The 24,137-nt window shown below is 62.3% G+C and overlaps 5 protein-coding genes across 5 annotated transcripts in view; 3 read left to right on the top strand and 2 right to left on the bottom strand.

Moving 5' to 3' along the window:
* Positions 1 to 1,177: 1,177 nt before the first annotated feature.
* Positions 1,178 to 1,549, top strand: EMIHUDRAFT_57657 (hypothetical protein; the record flags this gene model as incomplete). Its single annotated transcript, XM_005778619.1, has 1 exon — positions 1,178 to 1,549. A coding segment is annotated over one exon (372 nt), but the record flags the coding sequence as incomplete, so codon positions are not given.
* Positions 1,550 to 6,912: 5,363 nt separating this feature from the next.
* Positions 6,913 to 8,368, top strand: EMIHUDRAFT_457370 (hypothetical protein; the record flags this gene model as incomplete). The annotated part of the gene is made up of 5 exons (XM_005778620.1): positions 6,913 to 7,047; positions 7,283 to 7,369; positions 7,641 to 7,714; positions 8,044 to 8,081; positions 8,151 to 8,368. Coding segments are annotated over 5 exons (552 nt in total), but the record flags the coding sequence as incomplete, so codon positions are not given.
* A 2,641-nt stretch (positions 8,369 to 11,009) lies between these two features.
* Positions 11,010 to 12,799, bottom strand: EMIHUDRAFT_236834 (hypothetical protein; the record flags this gene model as incomplete). Its single annotated transcript, XM_005778621.1, has 5 exons — positions 11,010 to 11,024; positions 11,130 to 11,355; positions 11,556 to 11,826; positions 11,973 to 12,356; positions 12,493 to 12,799. The coding sequence occupies 5 exons, from the start codon at positions 12,797 to 12,799 to the stop codon at positions 11,010 to 11,012; spliced, it is 1,203 nt and encodes a 400-aa protein (XP_005778678.1).
* A 4,215-nt stretch (positions 12,800 to 17,014) lies between these two features.
* On the bottom strand, positions 17,015 to 20,120 carry EMIHUDRAFT_430155 (Carboxyvinyl-carboxyphosphonate phosphorylmutase; the record flags this gene model as incomplete). The annotated part of the gene is made up of 9 exons (XM_005778622.1): positions 17,015 to 17,180; positions 17,247 to 17,274; positions 17,402 to 17,512; positions 17,664 to 17,707; positions 17,767 to 17,923; positions 18,601 to 18,648; positions 19,229 to 19,303; positions 19,638 to 19,789; positions 19,952 to 20,120. The coding sequence occupies 9 exons, from the start codon at positions 20,118 to 20,120 to the stop codon at positions 17,086 to 17,088; spliced, it is 879 nt and encodes a 292-aa protein (XP_005778679.1). The 3' UTR covers positions 17,015 to 17,085.
* Positions 20,121 to 22,113: 1,993 nt separating this feature from the next.
* The window catches only part of EMIHUDRAFT_457372 (hypothetical protein), a gene marked incomplete at its 3' end in the record, with an annotated part of 2,904 nt that continues 880 nt past the window's right edge, over positions 22,114 to 24,137 (top strand). Inside the window, exons 1-5 of the mRNA XM_005778623.1 lie at positions 22,114 to 22,317; positions 22,388 to 22,468; positions 23,055 to 23,128; positions 23,613 to 23,646; positions 23,712 to 23,769. Of these exons, the coding sequence (XP_005778680.1) occupies positions 22,164 to 22,317; positions 22,388 to 22,468; positions 23,055 to 23,128; positions 23,613 to 23,646; positions 23,712 to 23,769 (401 nt within the window). The remainder of the gene's footprint in view (positions 22,318 to 22,387; positions 22,469 to 23,054; positions 23,129 to 23,612; positions 23,647 to 23,711; positions 23,770 to 24,137) is intronic.

Consider the following 24,137-nt stretch of genomic DNA (forward strand, 5'->3'; position numbering starts at 1 on the left):
GATTTCCTAGCGCTCCCAGCGGGCCCCGATGAAGTGCTTCACCAAAGTGGGACGCCGGGCGGCCGTCCTCCTCGACCAGCTTCGACATCAGAGCTCCGTGGCTCAGGCACCTGGCCTCCGATCATATCCCGTCATTGGCAGTATGCTCAACCTCCCGGCAGACAACGTGTGGCATCTGCAGCGGCGGGCGGCGAAGGCGAACGCGCCGGACATTTATTTGATGTTCGCAAACGGCTACTCCAAAATGGGCCATTTCTATACGATGGGGTTTCCTGGCGTCGGAGAAGGTGTGCACGGCACCATCTACATCTGCTCCGACCCGGAGGAGTACGTGCAGGTGATCCGAGGCGAAGGCCTGCACCCCTCCGGTGCGGTCGAGACGCAGTGGCCCTCCATCTCTGCCCTCAAGCGGATGCCCGGCGCAGACGAGCCCGGCGGCGCCACGCGCGGCGCGCTAAACATCTTCGGGCACGGCGAGGCCTGGCGGCAGGAGCGCATGTTCTTCCAGCAAGACCTGCAGACGCCAAAGGCCGCACGAGGATACATCCCGGGGCTCGCCAAGGCGGCGCAGCTTGCGAGCCGGGGCGCTCCGGCCTGCGCCGACTCGATGGACAGCTTCACAGCCCGCAGCAGCTTCGACCTCTTCACCGCCGCATTCTTTGGGCAGCTGATCGAGTCGGCCGACCCCGCGACGCCATGCCTGCCGGGCAACCTCGAGTTTGCAGAGGCGATACTTGACGCGACGATGCTGCTCGTGCCCATGCTGCAGAGCCCAGTGGAGATGCTCAAAGACAGAGTCGGCGTGGAGAGCGCCGATGCCCGGCTGCTGCGCGACAAGTTCAGCGTGACGATGGAGCACGCGTCGGGCCTCGTGCGCTCGTTTGTGGAGCGGTGGGAGGCGGGCGAGCTCAACAAGTATGAGCAGGCCTCGTACCTCCGCGCGGCGCTCGACCGGCGGCTGAAGAACGAGCACGTGACGGAGGAGGCGCTCGTGGGCATCTCGTTCATCCTGCTGGCCGCCTCCGTCGACACAACCTCCTCGCTGGTCAACTGGACCCTGCTTCAGCTGGCGGTCGACAGGGAGGCGCAGCGCAAGCTTGCCGCCGAGCTGCAGCGCGAGCTTGGCGTCGGAGGCAGTCTGACGCCAGAGGTCACGCAGAGTGGCCGCGGCCAGTGGCTGCCGTACCTTCGGTCGGTGGTGCGGGAGGTGCACCGGATGCGACCTTCGATCCCCGTGAGCCTCATGAAGCGGACCGCCGCCGAGGTCGACATGTGCGGCTACACCGTGCCCGCCGGGAGCCTCGTCATGCTCGACAGCTTCTCGCCGCAGAATGACCCGGCGCTGGTGCCGGACGCGCACGAGTTCCGCCCGGAGCGGTGGCTCCCCGACGCGGTTGTGGCGAGGAAGGGGACGGCGGCGGAAGTCATCGACCACCCGCTGTTGCGCGCGCCCTTCTCGGCGGGCGCCCGGATGTGCCCCGGCAACAAGATTGCGAACTTCGAGCTGCTGACGATGGTGGCGCAGCTGGTGCAGGACTGGGAGTTTGAGCTCGAGGACGCGTCGATCACGAGCCTGCTCGATATCCCGTACCACCAAGGCACCACCGTCCAGCCGCAGCCGATGCCGAAGTTCGTCTTCCGGAAGCGGCGACCCGCAACGGCCTGACCAGGAAGTGCTTCTTGGCGGCTCGCGTGTACGTGTGGATGGGAGAGGATTCCCACCTCAATTGCCTTTCTCGACCTCTGTCCCGGCGCGCCGCTGCGTTGGCGCCGTCCGTCCGGTTGCGCGCTCTTGATGAAGGTTCATAAGTGCCCGTCTCCGCATAAGGGAGAAGCTTCCTTACCTTACGTACTGAGTCTGCAATAAATAAATAAATCACACGGACACCTCGAGCTACTCTGGGAGATGGGTAAAAAGGAGCAAGTCCCCGCCCTGCGGTCTTTGTGCGGGGTTCTTTGTGGGTGTGGTCGGCGCGACTAGCCTATTCTCGCACAGCTGTGCCCCTGTAAACAAGAATCAAGATTACATTTTGCGCCGCGTGGTCTCGTAACAGGCATGTGGCTCTCCAGTCGAAACTTCATCGCCCCGCGCTGGCGGCGGCACACATCACGCAAAACAAACGCTGTCTAGGACGAGCCTAATCCGCCGCCCACGCCGCCACCGCCGCCACGATCGCCTCGAACGACACCGCCACCTTTGGATCCGCCACCCCCGGGAAGGACGCGATCGCCGCTAGACTGAGATGAGACCGCCAGTGGATGTGGGAGTCCACCGCGCACCGCGCTGCGAGCCTGTCGTGTCCCTTGTCAGGAGCAGGAGAGCCCCACCTGTCCCCCTGATCGTTCTTCCAAAATCCTGCTCGTGCAGGTGGGGACCCTGTCCTCGTCCCATCCCTCGTTTGGCGTGTCTGTTTTCTTTCTTTCTTTTTCTCACACATCTGGGTGGCAGCGAAGGACGGCGATTACGCTCGGCGGGACTACAGGTCGGACGAGCGACGCGCACAAGAGCGCGCACCCACACGCAGACACACCTCACGCTTGCACCCTCTTGCAGGTCGACCTCCTACTGCCTCGCTACACGAGGGAGGACTTCGACCTCCGCCCAGTGCGTCTGATGTCTTCACGGCGCCGGGTGCATCGCGCAAATGAGACCCAGGGCCTCTATTGCCACTGGCTCTCGCACGAGCGGCTGCTGCGAGGCGTGCCGGCTCGCTCGCGGATGCGCTCGCTCGTCTCCATCGGTCGGTACTCGCGCCGCTTTTTCGACATGCTGCTGCGACGCTACTGGAGCACCGGCGTCGCGATGTACGAGGAGATCCTCCTTCCCGTCGCGTGTGCGACCGCAGGGGCAGTGCAGTGCCGCATGGGCTCGTGGCCCCCCGGTTACGGCCTCCCCAGCGTGCCGCTCGCCACGCCGTTCTCCGCTTCCGTCTCCAGAGTACGACTGCGAGGAATTTGCGGACGCGCTATCCCAAACTATTCGCGAATCTACTCGACCATGCCAACCCACCCCGTCAAATCACACGCGTGCCTGGTGGAGTATCTTGACAGGAGAGGGATGTGAACTATCGGTTTCATCTGTGAAGACGTGGGAAGGTGGAGGAACATGTTATATACATGCGCAGTGGAGAAAAAAAGCGATGCGAGAGCCGCACGGCAGCACGAGGCGCGACCGGGGGGTCCTCGCCGGGAACAGGAAAAGAGACACTACTTTGGCCAAGTGTGTGTGGAGACGTTTACCTTACTTTACCTTACCTCTCGAGTTTCGTGTACAACTAGACAGGCTTACTAGTACTCTAGCCCGAGCCAATAAAATCGAGCTGTAGCTCTGGCCTCTGCGGCACCCGCTGGCCCGAGAGGCCGATAGAGGCGCCCCGCGCCGGCGCAGCGGTCCGGCTCTTTATTTGCAAGCGGCGCGTCGCTCACTTTGGCTTGGATCGGGCCTTGCCCATCTTTTCAAACACCGTGGCGGACTTGTCGATGGTCTTTTCGCGCTCGAGCGCCTCCTCGCGTGTGAGCGTCTCGAAGTCTGCTGTCTCGCGCTTGACCGCCGCGTCGGCCTGGTAGGCGTAGTAGACGGCCCCGAGGGTCAGTGCCCAGAAGATTGGCTCCGTGTACTCGCCGAGCAGCCCCTAAGTGAAACCGCTTTGCTGTTTGCATGAGTAACTGCGTCGCCCCCCCCGTTTGCTTTGCCAACCTTGATCAGCTCAAAGCTGCCCGTCACGTCGAGGAGGATGCGGCCGGCGAAGATGTAGCCATACAGCTGCCCCTTCCCGAGCAGGAAGAAGCCGACGACGACCTGTTCACAGCGTCCTCCTTCCACCCGCCCGACGCTCTGCTTTTTTCGAGAGGCGGCGCGGCTGACGACCGCGACTCGGCTCTTAACCATCCCCGCCAGGAAGCCGCCCTCGTCGAATCCTGAGTTTTGAGGCATGCATGCACGCGTCCACCCTTGCCGCCCGGTGTCCAGTCGCTGGCCAGACTGCTCTTCACCCCTCGAACTAAGTGCATGCGCCGTGTGAAGTGCCTCTCTCTTCTTTCACGTCCACGGGGTCCAAAATTTCCACGGCGCACACCGCCGTCGGCGCCTACTTGAGGACGCCGCCGAGGTGGGGGCCGAGGTGCACTCGAGCCCTCGCCGGACTCTCCGAAATCTCTGCGCCGATCAGCCGCGCGCGCCGCTCATCCATCACCTTGTCGGCGTTAGCGAGATCAGCCGAGATCGGGCCGAGAGCGGCCGAGAGCGGCCGAGATCGGCCGAGAGCGGCCGAGAGCGGCCGAGCGCGGCCGAGAGCGGCCGAGATCGGCCGAGATCGGCCGAGATTGCCATAGATCCGTCACCTTCTCGGGCACGAGCGACGACTTGCTCTGCGTGAGCGAGTCGAAGACGATCTCGACCGCCGCGCGGCTCACCTGTTGGTAAGCTAGTTAGTTCCGGAGGCGAGGAACGGCCCGACCCCCGACCTCCGCGTTGGCGGCGGCGTTGGCGGCGGCGGCGGCGGCGGCGGCGGCGATGGTGAACAGCAGTGCCCTGTGGAGAGCCCATCTGGCGCGCAGCTGGAGTCGCAATTGCATATGTCGCTCAGGCACACTGATGGGTTGGAGCCGCAATAAATGGAGTCGGCAAGCAATAAATGGAGTCGGCAGGCGATAAATGATGACTCACCGGCATCGCGTTCATCTCCCGCACGCTCTTCCCGGCCCACGCCGCGAGCCTAGAGCCGAGATTGGCCGAGGTGAGGCGAGATGAGCCGAGGTTAGCCGAGATGAGCCGAGGTTAGCCGAGATGAGCCGAGATTAGCCCGCGAGCCTAGCGTGTGAACTGGCCGGGGTGATGTGGACGCGGGACCGCTGTGTATTCGGCGCACCGTGGAATAATGCGGAACGCTGTGTATCGGCGCACCGTGGATTAGCGCTGTGTATCGGCGCCCCGTGGAATAGTGCACTCCTTCTCAGCGCTAGGCAGGAGGTGCACTCGGCGTCTAGGCCGCAATCAGCCGAGAGTTGCCGAGAGTCGCCGAGAGTCGCCGAGAGCAGCTGAGACTAGCCGAGACTAGCCGCGCAGTTGGAAGACCTCTGCTCGAGGGTAGCACTACATTCCACGTTGCGAGTAGCCGGCTAATCCCGGCAAGTCTCGGCTACTACGAGCCTCTCGTCGCGAAAGGGTAGCTGCGGCACGTTCTGCACCTACGTGTTGTGAACACACCGACACCAGGGCGGGAAGACGGTGTTGTGTAGAGTATTCAGAGCACCGCCGGAAAACGAGGGGCCACAGATACAGTGCACACGGCTGAATACGGCGGAATACAGCTGAATGCGCGTCCTCTCGAGCGCTGGTTGGGATGCAAGAATCCGTGTTCCGCTTCTAGGGCTCTGCGCCATCGCGAGCCGCTCGACGAGCCCGTTCCGCCGCGCATAGTCGTACCGCTCCACCGACGCACCCTGCACCATGTTCTCCTACACAGCGGGAACGTTCCGAGAAGGTTCCGGGAAAGCTCGCTCCGCCGGCCGCTGCGCCCTGCGGCGTGGCGACTCGCCTTGCGCGCGTCCTCTACGACGGCGAAGCGCGTCCGCTCGAGCCACTCCGAGCACGACTCCCACCTCCCGAGCACGTTGACGAGCTCGAGCAGCGACGCGTCTCCCGCCTAAGAGCGCTCTGGCGGCGGGCGTCCGCGGACTCGCAGCGATTGTATGGTGCACATGTCGGTTGCTTGAATATGTGGGCGAGAGCAGGGCGGCGACATCTCAGAGGTGTCGAGTGCGCTGCCAGCTGTTTGGTGGTGAGCAGAGTGGGAGGCGTCTGAGAGGCGTCTCAGAGGCGTCTGCGCCTCCCAGAACTCTGCGCGCTTGAAGCGCTTTTCGAGGTCGACAGCCGACATAGCGGCGGCGGCGGCGCGGCGAGGCTGCAGCGGTGCTGCGGTGGGCGCCCTCGCGAAGGCGGTGCAAAGGACGGACAAGCACCACATGTGTGATCTCTGTGCTTTTTACTCGGGACGCACGCGCGAGAAAAGAATTCAGTCACCGCGAGGTTAATGACTGCACTCCAAGTGCTCCAAGTCCTTTTCGATTTTAAGCGACTAACAACCGGTACGGATGTGCGCCTGCTACAGTGATTGAACCTTCATATAAAATGAACTCGGGGGCACGGGACGCGGCACAAACGGGGCACAAACGCGAGGCTACAAAGACGGGGAGGCACGTAGTGACGCAGGGGAGTCTAGGCGACGGCGGCGTCCTGATTGAACCTTTACTTCGTTTAATTCATCGAGAACGGTGGCGCGGCATAGGTTTGTTGTTGTTTAGGTTAGTCATTGGTGATGCCGTCGGCGAGACTGTGAACGCTCGACATCTCTCATCTATTTCAAACAAATATGGTTTACTTGTTGGATTCCGGTTGTGACGCATCAGGGCAGCCTCGCCTACATGTAAATGTACATGTATTGTGTGAGTGAGTATTCTTGATACGAAACACACACACACACACATGGGATTTTTTTGTGCCCCCCCCCCCCAAAATAAAATGAACTCGGGGGCACGGGACGCGGCACAAACGGGGCACAAACGCCAGGCTACAAGGTAGGTAGGTAGAAAGGTGAAGAACAGCCAGGCTCGGACTGGACACCAACGCGGTATGGGTGGACGCGAGACAGATGATGACGACACGCACGAGCGACACACAGACACAAACAAGCTCACAAGACACACAGCCAGCTGGCTGCCACACACCCTGAGTTGGCGTATACATAACTCAGGGCCACATTCTTCCTGTCGCCCCCCCCAGCACTCCAAGGTGCCAAGAGAAACAAACAAGGGCACAACAAACAACAGACGACAGGAAGCAACGTGCGAGGCTAGAGCAGGCTACAAAGAAGGCGGAACCACGTTTTTCTTCTTCGCGACGGGCCCCGCTACATGGCAGACCTCAACTGGCGCCCTCCCGGCTGGTCGGCCAAGCCGTCAACGCCGCGCTACCTCCTCATCACCAAGGAGGGCGCCTCCACCGGCCACCTCACCATCTCCGACCGCGCGCTCCTCTTCGGCCGCCGGGTGCGCGAGAGACCCGCTTGGACACTTCTCCCGCTCTCTCGCTCGGCGGCAGCATGCGCCCCGTGATATGTCGTCACGTCGAGCATATGGCGTCACGCGGTCACACGTCCAGACACGGAGCGTTCTGCCTCTCACTCGGCTTCTTCGCTCCACACGAGACCGACGCCTTTCGCGCGCGCTCGCGGCGAGGCCCGGCGGCGCGACGGCGTGCGCTTCCCCTGACGCACCGCGGCAGGTGCCGAACGAGCCCGAGCGCGGCACGGTGCGGCTCGACCACGACTCGATCTCGCGCCAGCACGCGGCCGTCGTCCACTCCTTTCAGGCAAACACACTCTCGGCTACTCTCGGCTCTCTCGGCTGCTGCTCTCGGCGGATCTCTGCTGCTCTCGGCTCCACTCGGCTCCACTCGGCTCCTCTCGGCTGCTCTCGGCCACTCTCGGCAACCCTACTCCTCTCGGCCACTCTCTGATCTCGGCTACTCTCGGCTACTCTCGGCCACTCTCGGCTCCTCTCGGCTCCTCTCGGCTACTCTCGGCTGATCTCGGCTGATCTCGACTCATCTCGGCTGATCTCGACTACGGCACTCCTTTCAGGGCGAGACCTTCGCCGTCGACCTCGGCTCGCGCTTTGGCACGACGCTCGACGGCGAGAAGATGCCGGCCAACAAGTACACTCACTGCAGTAGATGCCATCTCGTAGTGCCGCAGATGCCATCTCGCCGTAGTCGTAGCCATCAGTAGCCATCACCGCAGTAGTAGCCATCACTGGTAGTGGCCGGCGAACAAGCGCACGCGGGTGCGCGAGGGCTGTGATTACTGCGCAATGATTGATCATTTTTGCGATTCTCATTGCCAGGTACGCGCCGCCCCGCGAGGGCGCCACGCTCCTACTATTAGTTATTAATTATTCATTAATTATTAATAAGGTACACGCCGCTCCGCGAGGGCGCCACGCTCCTTAATTATTAATTGTGAGTATTAATTAATTAGTAATCAGGTACACGCCGCTCCGCGAGGGCGCCACGCTCATCTTTGGCGCCTCCTCCCAGCTACACGCTCCCCGCCCTCAAGGAACCTTCTCGGAACCGTCCAGGAACCTTCTAGGCGCCTCCTCCCGCAGCTACACACTCACCGCCACGCCGCCGGCCGCCGCCGCCGCCAAGCCGCGGGCCGCCGCCGCCTCCGCCGCCTCCTCCGCCGCCGCCTCCGCCGCCTCCTCCTCCTCCGCCTCCGCCTCCGCCGCGCCCGCCTCGACCCCCTCCTCTGTCGCTCGAAAGCCACGCCCGCTGGCGGCAGTTGCGGCGGCGGCGGCGGCGGACGACGACGTCGACCCGATGGCTGGCTATGTGGACGAGAGCGCCTAAAAAAGAAATACGCGGCCGCGCCACGAGTATTTCTTTTTTAGGCTGGCTATGTGGACGAGAGCGCCTAAAAAAGAAATACTGGGGCGCGGCAGCAGTATTTCTTTTTTAGGCTGGCTATGTGGACGAGAGCGACGGGGAGGGCGGCGGATCCGGCGGCGGCGAGGGCGGGGGCGGGGGCGGGGGCGGCGGCGGCGGGGGCGGGGGCGGCGGGGGAGGCGGCGGCGGCGGGGAGCGCGGGGAGGGCGGGGGAGGCGGCGCGAGGCTGCAGCGGAAGCGAGAGAAGGAGCGGCGGAGAGAGATGAAGGCGGAGCGCAAGGCGGCCAAGGCGGCGAGGAGGGAGAAGAAGGGGGAGGCGGGGAAGAAGGGGAAGAAGGGGAAGCGGGACAGGCGGGAGGCGAAGGAGGAGAAGAAGAAGGACCGGGGCGCGGAGAAGGGGGCGGCAGCGGGCGGTGCCACGCGCCCCCCCCACCGCCCCCCTGCCCCCACCGCTCCCCCCACCGCTCCCCCCCACCGCTCCCCCCCACCGCTCCCCCCCCACCGCTCCCCCCCCACCGCCCACCACCCCCTACCCCCTCCTCCCTCCTCCCTCCCCCCCGCCCCCCTACACCCGCACACCGGCGTGCTGGTGTGAACAGCGTCTCTTCACACCCCTCCACCTGCGGGCAGGCAAGCGGGTGTGAACAGCGTCTCTTCACACCCCTCCACCTGCGGGCAGGCAAGCGAAGTGTGAACAGCGTCTCTTCACACCCCTCCACCTGCGGGCAGGCAAGCGAGGCCGCGCGGAGGCGGACGACGACGGCGGCGCGGGGAGGAAGAGGATGGGTAGAAGCGGAACACGGACTCTTGTCTTCCAACCAGCGCTCGAGAGGACACGCACTCCGCCGTACTCGCGCCGCGTTCAGTCGCGTTCACATAAACGCACAACCCCGGGCTCCGACATCGCACAGTGACAGTCAGGCGTGCAACCCGCGGGGTCCCAGGGAAGGCGAGCAAAACCCGTATCGCGCGTCGCTAGACGCCGGCTCGGAGGCCGCACCGGTCATGCGCGCAGCCGGGGGAGGGAGGCGCTCAATCGCTGCACTCGCAGCCCCTCGTACTCACGCGGCGCTCCGAAGACTCTCGCACAATGCCGTCCTCCAGCCCCGAGGCTGGCGTCTCCACACACAAGAACACACGCCATGGCCCGGGGCGCACAAGCACAGACAGGTCGAGAAGGGAGAGAGACAGCGACGGCAGCCAGAAGGCAGCACCGGGTCCCCGGAAGGCGAATGCGAGCGCGGTGTACTCACACGCTGGATCGCGAGATACGCCGAGATACGCGGCGAGATGTGCCGAGATTGTGTTCACAGCCAGAAGCCACCGCGTAGGAAGAGGGGGCGCGCCGCTGATGCAGACGCGGCGACGCCCGCGTCGGCGGCGTCGAGCAGCGAGGGCGACTAGAGCACGGCGTGGCGCGTACCGCACCGTGCGTGGCACCGCCTCTTTGTCTGACTCTTGAGGATGGCGGCGCACTTGTCAGTCTCCCACGACACAGCAGCTGTCAGTGTAGATCGAGTCCGCGCGGCCGCCCGCGGGCTGCTGCCGCGTGTGTCCGAGGCGGCCCTCGGTCGTGGGACACCACATCACCTCCGGCTCCGCGCACCGCGGGGCATGCGTGCTCGTTCGACGCCGGTGTGACTAGATACGATGTCGAAGCCGGGCGCTTTTTGTTCATGCCTCTCGTGTTTTGCTGATACTGTGTGAAAGGACACTGCGCGGTCCCCCACGCCGGCGGCCGCGGCATCGGGCAGGTTGCGGGGATGCGCGCGCCACAGAGTCGCATGTGTGGTGTGTGGTGTGTCGAGTGTCTCACACGAGATTGCGGCCGACACCGGGCCGCAGTCCTCACCGCGATGCCAGAAGGACAAGCGGCACACGGTGGCGTCAGCGACGCGGGTGTTTACGTACTGTGCGAAGTCGCGACGGCGCGCACCACTGGCTCGACCTCGAGCACACTCCGGCGGTGCAACGAAGTCCCCCACGCTCGCGTTGACCGTTGTCTCTCCGCTCCTCGCGAGTCCGCTCCACACCACACCCCTCACCACTCGCGTACTGTACGGCTCCGGCACGATGGCTCACTGCACTCTACACACCACCCCCGCAGCAACCGCATTCTATACACACGGCATCCATCGTCCCGCACCGCGGCCGCTCGCCTGGCGCCAGCTTTGCACATTCCGTGCGCCTGCGCGCAGCGCGAGGTGCACCAGTGTCGCCAGTTTCAGGCTACGGCTCAACCGCCCGTCCCACCACCGTCCTGACCGCTGGCGGCCTCAGAGCAGCCGGGGCCGGCGGCGAACGGCTGTATCCCGGGTGGGGTGGCACCCACGGCGATCCGCCTACAAACGTGAAGAGACGCCACTCAAAGCTGCTGGGGGAAGCGGGCCGGCTGTCTACCGCATTTGCCGTCGGTGGTCATCGATCCGAGCGGCGACGTGGCGGGCTGGTCGTACCTGCGAGGCCGGGGCTCGGAGCTCGGGTCTGGACCAGTCTGCACCAGTCTCCAATCTCGGGTGCCCCGCGCGCCCCAAGCCGGCTGTTCCCTCGCCAACGAGCTCCATCACGCGGTGTCTCCCTGCAAGCAGCGCCACCTGTCCACGCCAGCAGCGGTTGCGGACATCGGCAACGCGGACTATCTCGCGTTGTGACCATTCTAAGTCGATCTCAGGCATACTCTCACCGGCATGACCACCGCCGTCATGACGAGCAGTAGCCAACGCGGAAACCGGGCAGGATCGCCGTGTGTGGTGCCGAGCGCCGCAAAGTCGGGGTCGTCGTACGTCGCCGGCGCTCCACCGATGTCCAGCGGTCCAGACGGCGTGGCACGGCGCGGCGGCTCGTCGGAACCCGCCTGCCCCCCTGCGGAGTCCCCGGGCGCATTCATCGAGGGATCCCGCTGTGGATTGCTCGACGATGCGTCAGCGGCGCCACCCCGCAAGCGGTGGTTGCCGCCAGCTGCTACCGGCGCGGTTTGTGGAGGGTCCGCAACGCGGCCGCCCGTCCATCGCGCTAGCCAGCTGACGTGGGGTGGGCGGGAAAGGGGGGGGGGGTGAGGAGGAGGGGGGGACGGCGCCTCTTGGCGTCTGGCGCTGGGGAGAGGGGGCACCTCGGAACGCACTGGCTGAAGTTTGTGCGTTCGTTCCGAACAATACACAACGCGCCGTCGGCGCACGGGCGCGTGTCAGTCGGGCGGCGCCCGCCGCACTGCCCCCACGCGAGTGCCTCCCCGGCGCTGGGTACGTCAGTGCGCTCGTCAGCTCCGCCGCTGTCGGCAGCCCGCGTTGCCGGCTTCGCCACCGTCACTGGGCGGTCCAGGCTTAGCTTGAACTCGCCCCACTCCACGTGGCCTACAGCGACGTTGCGCGCATATGTCCTACCTCCGTGTGAGCCGCGGCGTCGATCGCGCAAGTGGCGCTCCGCAGATGCTGAATGCGCGAGTATCCACGGGATAGCGCTGTTCTGATTCGCTGGCGAGCCCGCGCAGCGCTGGGGCGGGACTGGGGGAGATGGGCGGGAGGCGCACCGTCGACGTCCGAGTCCATTTCCGCGACGGCCTCAGCAGCAGCTTCTGGAGTTGGACAGCAGACGTCGGAGTCGAGCAGGAGCTGGCGGGCGTCGTCTGTCGTAATCCTTCCGTCGCCGTCCCCGTCGTATGCGTCGAAGCGCTGCCTGAGCGACGGCGCACTCAAGCTGCCGCCGCTTGCATAAAACACAAGCAGGAGGCCGGCATGGAGTGCGAGGGCAGCGGCGGCGCCGAGCCATCGCAGGCGCCGCTGGCGGCTGCGCTCGGGCGCCTCGACCAGCAGCCCGACCGATACCGCGGGTCCGTCCGAGGCCGGCCCCAGCATGATAAGCGGCGCTGGCCGCGTCGCGGAGGGCGACGGGCGATCGTTGCTCGGCGCGCTGGCTGTGCAAAAACCGATCAAACCGGGCGCGGAACCGCCGAGCCCGATTCGAAGGTTCGTCAGAGGGGGGGGGGGGGGGGCAACATGTTGTGCTTTCCGCCTATTCCCGCATCGCTGTGGACTGTCGGCTGCGAGGACGGTCGCATTTGCGCGAGGCGAGGCGAGCATTCAGGCGCGTTGCATGCGCCATGACTCGCGCCAGCGCGTGCGGGAGCTCCTGGCTGAGCGTTGAGTCCAGGCGAGTTGCGCTGGCCACTATCGCTACGCCGAGCCGAGCTGACGCGCCGAGGCGCCGGCCAGTCGCAGCCGTGAGGCATGCCACAGCAGCAGAGGCATCTGCCACCCATTGGGCGGGCAGACAGAAGGCCAGGGCAGCACTGGCAAGTGCAACGCGCCTCATGTCGGAGAGCGACCGTGCCTCGTTCGTTCGCCGCTTATCATGCATAGTTTGTTGTAGAGATTTCACGTTGTAGAGCGCCTCTACATCGCTCTACAACGCACGCAGTTCGTCACGCGGCGAATGTAGAGCTCTACAGCTCTACAGCGCTCTCCAGCGCTTGAGCACTTGAGCACTGGATAGGTAGGGCTGAGGGGTGGCCCGTCTACCGTCTACCGGTAGACGGGGGTAGACGGGGGTAGACGGTAGACCATTTGGTAGACGATACCGGTAGACCGTAATGAACCTACGACACCAGTCTACCGGTAGACTTCGTAGACCGCGGTAGACCGGGAGAGAGAGAGAATTCTTGATACGAACTCTCTCTCGGTAGACCGGGTTTAGGTTTTTTTCTGAGCTTAGCCTTCATGTTATGAAACAACGCAAGGCGGACATGCGTACGCTGGACCGAACAGTCGTAAGTCCAAGTGCGCGGGATAGAGATGAGCACCAACCCGGGGGGCGTGCTCGCGTCGGCGGGCGGGGAGGACGAAAGGAGTGATGGCAGCGACTGCGCCGTCGCCGGTTCGGGCGCAGAGGAGGAGGAGGCGGTTGAGGCGGTGGAGGCAGTGGCGGTCGAGGAATTCGTGTCTGGCCCTGTCCTCGATTTGGCGTCAGGCGAGACGACTTCACGATGACCTTTCTAACAGTCGAGCGCAGGGATCGGTCAAAGTTTGACCGGGAGGCGCAGCGTCATGGACGGTCACCAGCCGAAGATCCCGACGATACCTTGGGGCGCCACCTCGCGCAATGTAAAGCCCGGGATCCTGAGAAAGACTGGAGTAGGTTGGAGCAAGATGTGCAGAGGAACCGCGAACGTGAACGCGCACGCGTACCTTGCACCCTGAATGGCGAAGAAATACTATCTAAGGTCGTCTCGAAATGCGCTTTACTGAGGAGTATGAGGCCAAGCTCAAGGACCTGAAGGAGTTGCTCTCCAGCGCGGGCAGCGGCACCTGCTTCGAGTACTCGACTGGCGGCCGCTCGGGGTTCTCCTGCGTCGTAGCCTACGCCACAGGGCATTACATTTGCAGCAAATCCGCGTGGCACTTTGAGGGTGTGCCGAGGGCGTACGAAAGTGGCCTGTACGAGCCGAGATCGGCGGGCGGCCGCGGCGCGGCCGCCACCGTCCCAGCGACACCCCCGCCCGCGCCCGCGCCCGCATGGCACCACTACTGCGACGAGGCCTGCTTCCGTGAGTTGTGCCCGCAGATGGCAGGTTATCTGGCCAAGCTCGGCGGCGCAAGCCGCGCGCACGCGGCCGAGGGCCCACATAGAGGGCGCTGAGGGCGAGTGCGCGTGCGAGTGGGTGGGTGGGTGGGTGGGTAGGGGGGTCTAGTGTGTGGTTTGCAGAAGGAAGAGTTTCGTGGTCGGAGAGAACGGTCTATTCTTGTACTATCTGTGACAAGCAACTACTCCACCGAGCCGCGCCGCGCTGCGCGGCGCGCGCGGCTCACTCGCTACCACCGACACCCGTGCGTGTCTCACTAGCTTCCCGGGGTGCCATCTCACTTCCCGCGGGCGCCGGCGCGAGCCCCCTCTACGAAATTGGCCTGCGCTCGTCTGACTGCTCGACGCACCCTCTCACTGCGGAGTGCATCGACGACTCTGGCGTCCTCCTGTTGACCATCGGCGGAGCGCGGGACGGTATGCGGGCCGTTGGTCGCCGAGCGAAACACAAACGGCCACAATCGCTCGATAAAGTGGCCCGCCTCGGTGGAGCCGCCCGCTATGAACTGCGACAACAGCCGCGCGTAGAAGGAGCGGTCGCGCTTGCGGACGTCGGCCGTGGCGACCGAAAACAGGCCTATACTCGCAACCAGACAGACGACTATGACTGCCGTTTGTTTCAATTGCATCGGCCTTAGCATGGGGATTTGAGGCCCTGGTTCGGAACGAGCGCCCCCGGCGTCTCGTTGAGCCAGTAGCTCGCCCACGCGCCGATCGGCCGCGGCCAAGCCGGGGTGAGACGATTCCCTTTCCACATCTTGATCGCGAAGCTGCCCAAAGCCATAGAAGACATGAGAGAGCTCCGACTCAAATATCTAGGGTCTGACAACCCGCTCGAGGCGCGCTCCACGCCGATATTTAACAACCCTACCCTTCACCTCCCCCCCTCCATAACAAAATTCCACAACCTATTCAATACAGCCCAATTACTCACAGTCACTAACTACTTCACACCAGACGACACCGCGTACTTCGCCACCTCCATCGACCCATACGTCAATTGCCGCTACCCCAGATCGACAGACGAACAGATAATCGTGCCGCTGAGAGGAGGCCACTGGCATACCACAGATCGAGCGAAGGTGCACTACGCCTGGCACGAGCTAGGAATAATTCTCAACAAAAGGGGGCTCAACCCCGCGCACAGGAAGGCCAACCTCCTAAGAAGGGAAATCTGGCACGGCTACGACCGAAGCCTGCAAATGCTACAAAGACCGCCAGTAGCGGCCAAGCTCAGAATCTTTCCCACTAATGTCAAGCTAGAGCTCAAAGTCAAAATATTGAACCTACGAGACGGCCCAATAGTCACAAACAAAGGCACTCAGCCTCGACAAACAACAACGGGCCCATCCCCATCACCAAAAGAAAAATTTGAACCAATACGAGTATACGCCTACCTGGACAGAGACGACACAGTAGAAAACAACCACAAGTACTTGGTGCGAACCCTCAAAAAGAAAGCTGGTCAATGGTACGAGGAATACTGGCTAGCCGAACAAGACGCCAAAGGAATGGTCCACCCAGGAACGAAAATAACTAAGGACGAATTCCTCAGACACAACCCACTACCAGCCCTACAGTGGGCGCAAGGCTACAAAGAGAGCGAGGAGGTGGCCTGGCCACACCCGGAGACATACACATTCGACGGGATCGACAAACCACTCGATCAGATAAGCGTCGGCGACATCACAAAGTATCTGAGCAGAAAGGGCATGACCCAACCCAGGATCCTCAGAAACTGGGAGAAGGACTTCCTACGGAACCCAGGGTGGATAAGAGAGGGAGGAAAAGACTCCAGGGCACGAGTGCAGCGACCCGACCGACCGCACGACAGCTCGTCAAGATTCCGCCTCAGAGTGGAGACAAGCAACAAAATAGTCCACCCTCAAGAATGGATTAACGCTGCAAGAGCGATACACAGCACTCTGGTCCCGCCTACAATTACCGACAACTATTGTAGACATATTCTCAACAGGAGGCTGGTCCTCCGGAAACAGCTCAAGGCGTACGGACTAGACACCACAACACACACGAGGTGCAGGCTCTGTAACAGAACCTCTGAAACGCTGAGACACCTCGACGGGTGCCCGGTCGTCCGGGCGGTCTTTGCACAAGGAGAGTCACTGAGCATACCTCCGCCGAGACTACTCACCATCATCGGAACCTCGGCGGACACGCCTGAGGTCCACAACGCACTTCATCTACACATGTGGAACCAAATAATAGTCTCCCTCTACGAAGAAGAAGACATCAAACCCGAACAAACCTGGAAGGCGGTCTTGAACCTATTAGTGAGAAACATGCAAGCGTACTCGGGGGAGGCCAGAACTAGGCTCCGACGAATAAGACGCAAGAGCGACCGAGTCAGCGATTCGACCATGAAAGAAATAAGCGACAAAGTAGAACCCATGGGGACGATTGATTACTACGGCAGACTACGACTGAGCAGGCGAGTGAATGAAGAACTAAGGAGAGTGGGACTCGACCACCTCACCACAGAAGAGGCGACGACTCACGCACGAGAGATCAAGTTTGTCAAGGCCTCACAAGCTAGCACAACAAACACCTAAAGACTTAAAGGCATCACACTACAAGGAACGCGGCTGAGCTGACTCCCTGTAGGGGGCGCCTCGGTGAACCAGGGACTAGGATCTCGCGCAGACGACACAGGGCGTGCTGCGCCCCGCGCGATCCCTGGCGCAGAGGAGGCTGAGCCGCCGAACTTAGGATGCCTGCAAAGGCTGGCGAAAGCCAGCGAGACACGCCCACAACTCATATCCACTACAACAAGCCATTATGCCCCAATAGGCCCCACCACCCCACCCCTAGGCAATGTAGCGCACATGTCTAGTCCGGAGAGGACGGGGGGGGGGGGTAGGGGATAGCACTGTGCCGAGTATTTTGGATTAAAGCAATTTTTTTTTTGAAGTGTGGTAAAAAGCTAGACCGTGATATCGGCAAACTAAACCTCGTCTACTCGAGAGCGCGAAAATGTGGCATGCTGCACATACTGTAACGGAGAACAACGCTCAACGCAGTCAACCTCTAGCAGTCAAGGAAGGGAACTATCGCTCGCCCACATCGGCGTGCGCCCTGTCAAACTCCCAAACGCGCTCGAAGCCCAACGTCCTCGAGAAGTCCATGAAGTCGGCCAGCTCGCCTGTTCACAGCTAGGGCTGTGAAGGCACGCTGTTCGCGGCGCGCCCCGTGACGTCGGCCAAGCTGCCCTCAGCGCCCGCCGACGACCCCGTCGCCTAAAAAAAGATATGCACCGGTCGCTTTCTTTTTCCTTTCCCGCCGACGACCCCGTCGAAGGTGGCGCGAGATCCGCCGAGATTAGGGGCGGGAGTAGCCGATCTCGGGGCAATCTCGGCCCGTCGCCTTGAGGTGCGAGTAGACAGACTCGATGCCTCTCCCCGCAGCGAGGAAGGCCGTCGCCGGAAAGATGGCGACTTGGTAGCCGAGCTCCACGTACCGCTGCCGACTCAGCACCTAGGGTTATAGGGTCGGTGTCAGGGTCAGGGTCAGGGTCAGGGTCAGGGTTAGGGTCAGGGTTAGGGTTAGGGTCAGGGTTAGGGTTGGTGTCAGGGTCAGGTCGGGGTGAGGGTTCGGGCTGGATTAGGGTTCGGGTTAGACTAAGCGCCGGCGTCTTGCCGCCCTCGACGACGTTGACCAGGAGCGGGAGGCCTACAGAAAAAAGAAAAACACATGGTCAACGGAACCCCCTGATCGTCGACGACGTTGACGCAGCGGCGGCACGCCGGCCAGTGCTTCGCCGACGCGCTCCATCTCCGCCTCCGTCTCGGGAGCCTCGACAAAGAGGATGTCCGCGCCTACAAAAAAGAAACACACGGCCCGTCTGCTCCTCCGTCTCGGGAGACTCGACAAAGAGGAGGTCCGCGCCTACAAAAAAGAAACACACGGCCCCTCTGCTCCTCCGTCTCGGGAGACTCGACAAAGAGGAGGTCCGCGCCTACAAAAAAGAAACACACGGCCCGTCTGCTCCTCCGACTCCGGAGACGCGACAAAGAGGATGTCCGCGCCTGCTCACAGAAAAAGAAATCGATCCGCCATCTTCCCCTCGGGCTCAGGGGACTCTCGACAAAGAGGATGTCCGCGCCTGCTCACAGAAAAAGAAATCGATCCGCCATCTTCCCCCTCGGGCTCAGGGGCTCTCGACAAAGAGGATGTCCGCGCCTGCTCACAGAAAAAGAAATCGATCCGCGCCATCTTCCCCCTCGGGCTCAGGGGCTCTCGACAAAGAGGATGTCCGCGCCTGCTCACAGAAAAAGAAATCGATCCGCCATCTTCCCCCTCGGGCTCAGGGGACTCTCGACAAAGAGGATGTCCGCGCCTGCTCACAGAAAAAGAAATCGATCCGCGCCATCTTCCCCCTCGGGCTCAGGGGACTCTCGACAAAGAGGATGTCCGCGCCTGCTCACAGAAAAAGAAATCGATCCGCGCCATCTTCCCCCTCGGGCTCAGGGGACTCTCGACAAAGAGGATGTCCGCGCCTGTTCACAGCCGCCGCCCCCTCTTGCATTCACAGCTCTCTCGCTCACAGCCTCACGGGCTCCGACGACGACAAGGGCGCCTGCGCTGGCAAAGGCCTCTGCGCGGCGCAGCGCCTAGAAGGAAGAAATACCTCGTGCCAAGAAACAAAGACACCATGGCACGGCCTCTGCGCGCCGCAAAGCCTAGAGAAGAAACGAAATGTCGCGCGCAAAAGGCATAGACTGACGATGGCTTCTGCGCTGCGCAGCGCCTCGTCCAAGCCGTGCTCCTGCTCACAGCCAGGGGGAGTTGGGAGGCGAGAATCTCCGGCAATCTCGGTGGCAATCTCGGCGCAATCTCGCCGTCCGCGCGTCGGTGCGAGCGACGATGAGAAAGTCGCGGGAGCGGCGCGCCTCCGAGGGTGAGGGAGATTGGCCGAGATAGAGCCGAGATGCAGCCGAGATATGGCCGAGGTGTCTCCCAAATCTGGGCGAGCTTGGCCCGAGATTCGCCGAGATCCGCCGAGCTTGGCCGAGATTCGCCGAGATTCGCCGAGATCGCGCCTCCGCCGCCACCCGGATCCTGGCCGCCGCCTCTTGCAGCGGCACCACTCTCCTGCGGGCGTGTCTTCACAGCTAAATGGCGTGCCGCTGTGAACAGGAGCTGTGAAGGGGCACCACTCCCCTGCCGGGCGCGTGAACAGTGTCTCTTCACAGCGCGTAGCTGTGAACAGGGCAGCGGCACCGCTCTCCTGCCCGGCGTGTGCCCGCACTTCTTGGGGAACTCCTGCTCACAGCTACGCGCTGTGAAGAGACGTTGTTCACACCGGGCACGTGGCCGCACTTCTTGGGGAACTCCTGCTCACAGCTACGCGCTGTGAAGAGACGCTGCTGCCTGGCGGCGTGTGTGCCTCCTGGTCCTCTAGCAATCTCGAGCGATCTCGAGCGATCTCGAGCGATCTCGAGCGATCTCGAGCGATATCGAGCGATCTCGTGCGATCTCGTGCGATCTCGTGCGATCTCGTGCGATCTCCTGGTCCTCGAGCTGGATGGCGGCGGCGCCGGCGGCCTCGTACCCCTCCACGGTGTGAGCAACGTTCAGCAGGCCTGGACATACCCGGGACTGTGTGTGTGTGTGTGAGTGTGTGTGTGTGTGTGTGTGTGTGTGTGCGTGCGTGTGCATGGAGGAACAGGCCTCCGTAGCCGGTGTCGCCGTCGCAGATGAGCGGAGCAGTCGAGATGCGGCTGAGCGTGCGCACGCGATCCACCATCTCGCCTGCGGACAGGCGCGGAGCTGTCAGTGGGCGCCTCGCTGCAAGCAGCGGTGCCAGTGTGCTGTTGGGCTTTGCGCGCAGCTGTGCTCTCCGTGCGGTTGCGCTGTCCGTGCTGCTTCGCGGCTGCGCTGCTGTGTTCGACGGTGTAAGAGGACGGCAAGCACCGTAGCCAGCGAGGCCGGCGTCTGGCAGGCCGAGGTGCGAGGCGACGGTGCCGTAGCCGGTCATGTAGTGGGCGTCGAAGCCAACTTTCTGTGCGATGCGGAGGGAGATGCCGTCGTAGACGCCAGGGCAGACGAGAAGCTCGCCCTTGCGGACCAGCTTGCGCAGCATCGACAACACACCCAGTTGTTGTGCCTCTCGCTCTGGTCGGTCCCTCGAGACCTCGAGAGCTGTTCCGGGTGATTCTGAATCGGTGGAAGGATCCAAGCCCTCTACCTTTACTTCGCACAATTTATACACGCTCAAACAGAATAGCGTAAGCTGACCCACAGTGTTCCATCTCCCAGTCTTCCGGCTGTGTGCTCAATCAATCTTCTTGTCTGTCTGCCTCAATCTTCCTCTCCGTGTGGTGTCGTGATAGACTAGCCGCGCAGTGAGCCATAGCACAGCCGCCAACTGCTAAAATCATGAGAGACCCACGCCCGCCAAGAGGTCCTCACGGCCAAGAGGTCCTCACGGCCAAGAGGTCCTCACGGCCAAGAGGTCCTCACGGCCAAGAGGTCCTCACACACTTGTCATTCAGGAAGCAGTTGGCATGCTTGGGGTAATCCGTCGCAGCTGTGCATGCTTGTCCTACGCCGGCGAGTCGCGCGACGCACGGCCGGCAGGTCCTCCCCGCTGTCGACGGGTTCCGGTGGCAATTGCATTGAACACACAGCCCTATGTAGTTCTTCAACATTGTGTCCATACCTTTACCTTTGTGAGGTGGTGCGTGGTCGAGGTGGTTCCATGGAAGTATCAATCCCCAAATCACATTCTCTCCTCGACAACAGCTGGCACCCCCCCCCCCCCCCGCCCCCCCGTTTTTTCTTCGGCTGGTCCCTCGAGACCTCGAGAGCTCTTCCAGTCTCGAGGTTCTCGAGAGAGGTGGATATTTGGCCCCCCAGAGTGTGATGTGTGTGTGTTCGTATCAAGAATACTCACTCACACACACGAAGTCGTGATTTCTTTGGAAACTCGATCCCGCCGTTCTAACTGCCATGTCGGCCGGTCGTCGGCTGGTGCTCTCGAGACCTCGAGAGCTCTTCCAGGGACAGCGGTATTGGAAGCCAATAGCAATACTTAAGATTGGTGCTTTTTTGAGTGAACGGAAGCCGAGGCAAGAAGCACACTTTATCCGGCACATAAAAACACACTCAAATCGAATAGCGTAAGCTGGTCAACAGTGTTCGATCTCCCAGTCCGGCTGTGACCTGTGTCCTGTCTTCTTTTCTGCCTCAATAACTTTCTCTCTGTGTGGTATCGTGATAGACTAGCCGCGCAGTGAGCCATAGCACAGCCGCCAACTGCTAAAATCATGAGAGACCCACGCCCGCCAAGAGGTCCTCACGGCCAAGAGGACCTCAGTCCTCACACCAGAGGTCCTCACGCCTGTCAGAGGTGTTAGTCGGAGGTCCTCAGCGCAGTTACGAGGATGATCTGTCGCAGTATGCGTGCTCGCGTCGCGAGATTCTAGATAGTGGCCATGTTGATCACAAATGCGTCGCCGGCGGCCAACTGCTCCCTGAATGACGTAAAACTCACGGCCGCCAAGTGCCAAGTGGACCTCACGCCGAGAGGTCCTCACGCCTGCGAGCGAGAGGTCCTCACGGCGCAGTCCATGGGATAATCTTTCGCAGCTGTGCATGCGTGTTCTATTCCGGCGAGTCAGCAGTCCGACGCACGGCACTCGGCAGGCAGGTCCTCTCGTCGACCCTTCCCTACCCAGCTTTCCGTTCCCGCGGCAGAGAGCATTGAATAGGCTTACCGTCTGTCCTGCACACAGCCCTGAATGTACGTCAAGAGTTATGTACCTTTGAATTGTAGTGCGGCACGGGGAGACACGAATTGCGTACATCTTGGTACATGGTTAATAAAAATCTCTCTCTCTCTCCGAGATTTTGTGGGACACAAAATCTCGTGTAAAGCAAAGTGAGAGCTCTCTCTCTCTCTCTCTCTCTCTCTCTCTCTAAAGCAAAGTCCAATCTTTATTCACGGCAGAATCTCACACATTTGGGTCCACTCAGACATTTGAACGCCGCACGCCGGCGGCCCGCCGGCGGCACGAAAGCGCCCTGGAGGGCAGCACGTATCTCGAGACCTCGAGAGAGACAGGGGGGTGTATCGACAGCATCGCGGCCGCATCCCATTGCGGCGCCGGGAGTGAGAGTTGTGATGGTCGCCGCGCCCGCCTCGCTTTCACGGGCTCGCGAGCTGCTGAAGGAGGAGCATTGTGGCGCCGCCTGCGTCTCTCTCGCGCAGAAGGGCGACTGGGGCCGCTACCTCGCGCTGATCAAGCATTCCGGCAGCCGAGTCCACGACGCCATCGGTGTGACGCTTGCGTCCCCCATCTCCTCGAGCAGGCCCTCATCACACCGCATTTACGTCACCGGGCGTAGGTGATGGCGGCTGGCGGACCATCCACTTTGCCGCGCAGCAGGGCCAGCTCGTCGCCGTCCGAGCGATCCTCGCGCAGTCGGGTGCATCTCCCGCCATCAGCGCAGCCATCAGCACAGCCGTGCCATCAGCAAGAACAGACACTCTTCAAACATCGGCCAAGTGCGGTCGTGGCAGCGGTATCGCCATCGTCGCCGCCGTGCCATCACCGCCGCCCAGCACTGATACCGAGATCACACATCTGCCCTGATCACACATCCCTCTCAGTCCAGTCGGCGCGGGTCCAGTCGCAGGTCCAGTCTGATCACACATCTCTCCTGATGCAGTCGGGTGGATCTCCCGCCGTCAGCACAGCCACTCATCAAGCATCGTTGAATCTAGTGCGGCCGTGCAGCATTGTCGCATCGCCGCTGCCTAGCACTGATATCTCTCTCGCCTCCCTGGACCGCTGCGGGAGAGCGTGACTCCCGCCTCTCTGCCCTAGTCTCGTCTCTCTCAGCCTCTTTCTGCTGCACTCTCCAGCCTCCTGATGCCGTTTGGTCTCCTAATGCCGTGCAGACCACCCGCACCGCCCACTCCCCATCAAACATCATGACCAGACACTCTCAGCCTCCGTCTGCAGCCGCTCTCCAGCATCTCCTGATGCCGTGATACCATGACCTATCGCAGGTCCAGTCAACGCGACTGACGCCTTTGGCAACACGCCCCTCATCCTCGCCGCCCACGGGGCGCACTGGGAGACGGCGAGGCCATATAGTGGCCCCGCCGCGAAGCCGCCGACACATGTACATGTACAGTACATGTCCCACGGCCTCTCGTAGCACACACTGGGAGACAGTGAGACTATCGCTAACACATGGTGCGACACACTCGTGGTATTGCCGAGCTGCTATCCGAGCTTATTCGAGCGCCAGTCAAGCCCTAGCCGTGGCAGCCATAGCCGCGATTAATGCTGCATTCCTGCCGAGATGCTACACGAGCGCCCATCAAGCCGAGCCAAGAGGCACCTGCAGCAGCGGTGGCTGCTCCTTCACGCCCTTCACGCCCTTCCCTCTCTTGGATCAGGTGCAGCCGATACATGTCCCATGGCTCTCGTACCTCACCTATACTACATGGTGCGACACACTCGTCGTGTCTCCAAGCCCTGCTATCCGAGCTTATCCGAGCTCATCCAAGCGCCAATCAAGGGCCGTGGTAGCCATAGCAACTTTTCATTTTGCTGTTCAGGTGCACTGCTTGCTCAGTGCGGGGGCACACGCAGGCGCCGCCAGCCGCTGGACCGGCCCCACTTCATTTTGAATGAATACCTATTAATCAATTGAGCAGGCGCCGCCAGCCACTGGACCGGCTACGGCGCGCTGCACTACGCCGCTCACCACGGCGCGCGAAGTCTCTGACTCCTCGCCTCTCCCTCTCCTCTCCCTCACCTCTACCTCTCCCTCTCCTCTCTTCCTCTTCCTCCCCCCTTTTATCCCCTCCTCTCCTCCTCTCCTCCTCTCCTCCTCTCCCTCTCCTCTCCCTCTCCTCTCCCTCCCTCTCCCTCTCCTCTGCCTCTACTCTCCCTCTCCTCTCCATCTCCTCTCCCTCTCTTCCTCTCCCTCTCCTCTCCCTCTCCTCTCCCTCTCTTCCTCTCCCTCTCCTCTCCCTCTCTTCCTCTCCCTCTCCTCTCCCTCTCTTCCTCTCCCTCTCCTCTCCCTCTCCCTCTCCCTCTCCTCTCTCCCTCTTCCTCTCCCTCTCCTCTCCTCCTCTTCC

Source organism: Emiliania huxleyi (assembly GCF_000372725.1).
Source record: "Emiliania huxleyi CCMP1516 unplaced genomic scaffold EMIHUscaffold_241, whole genome shotgun sequence".
NCBI classification, from domain to species: Eukaryota; Haptophyta; order Isochrysidales; family Noelaerhabdaceae; genus Emiliania; species Emiliania huxleyi.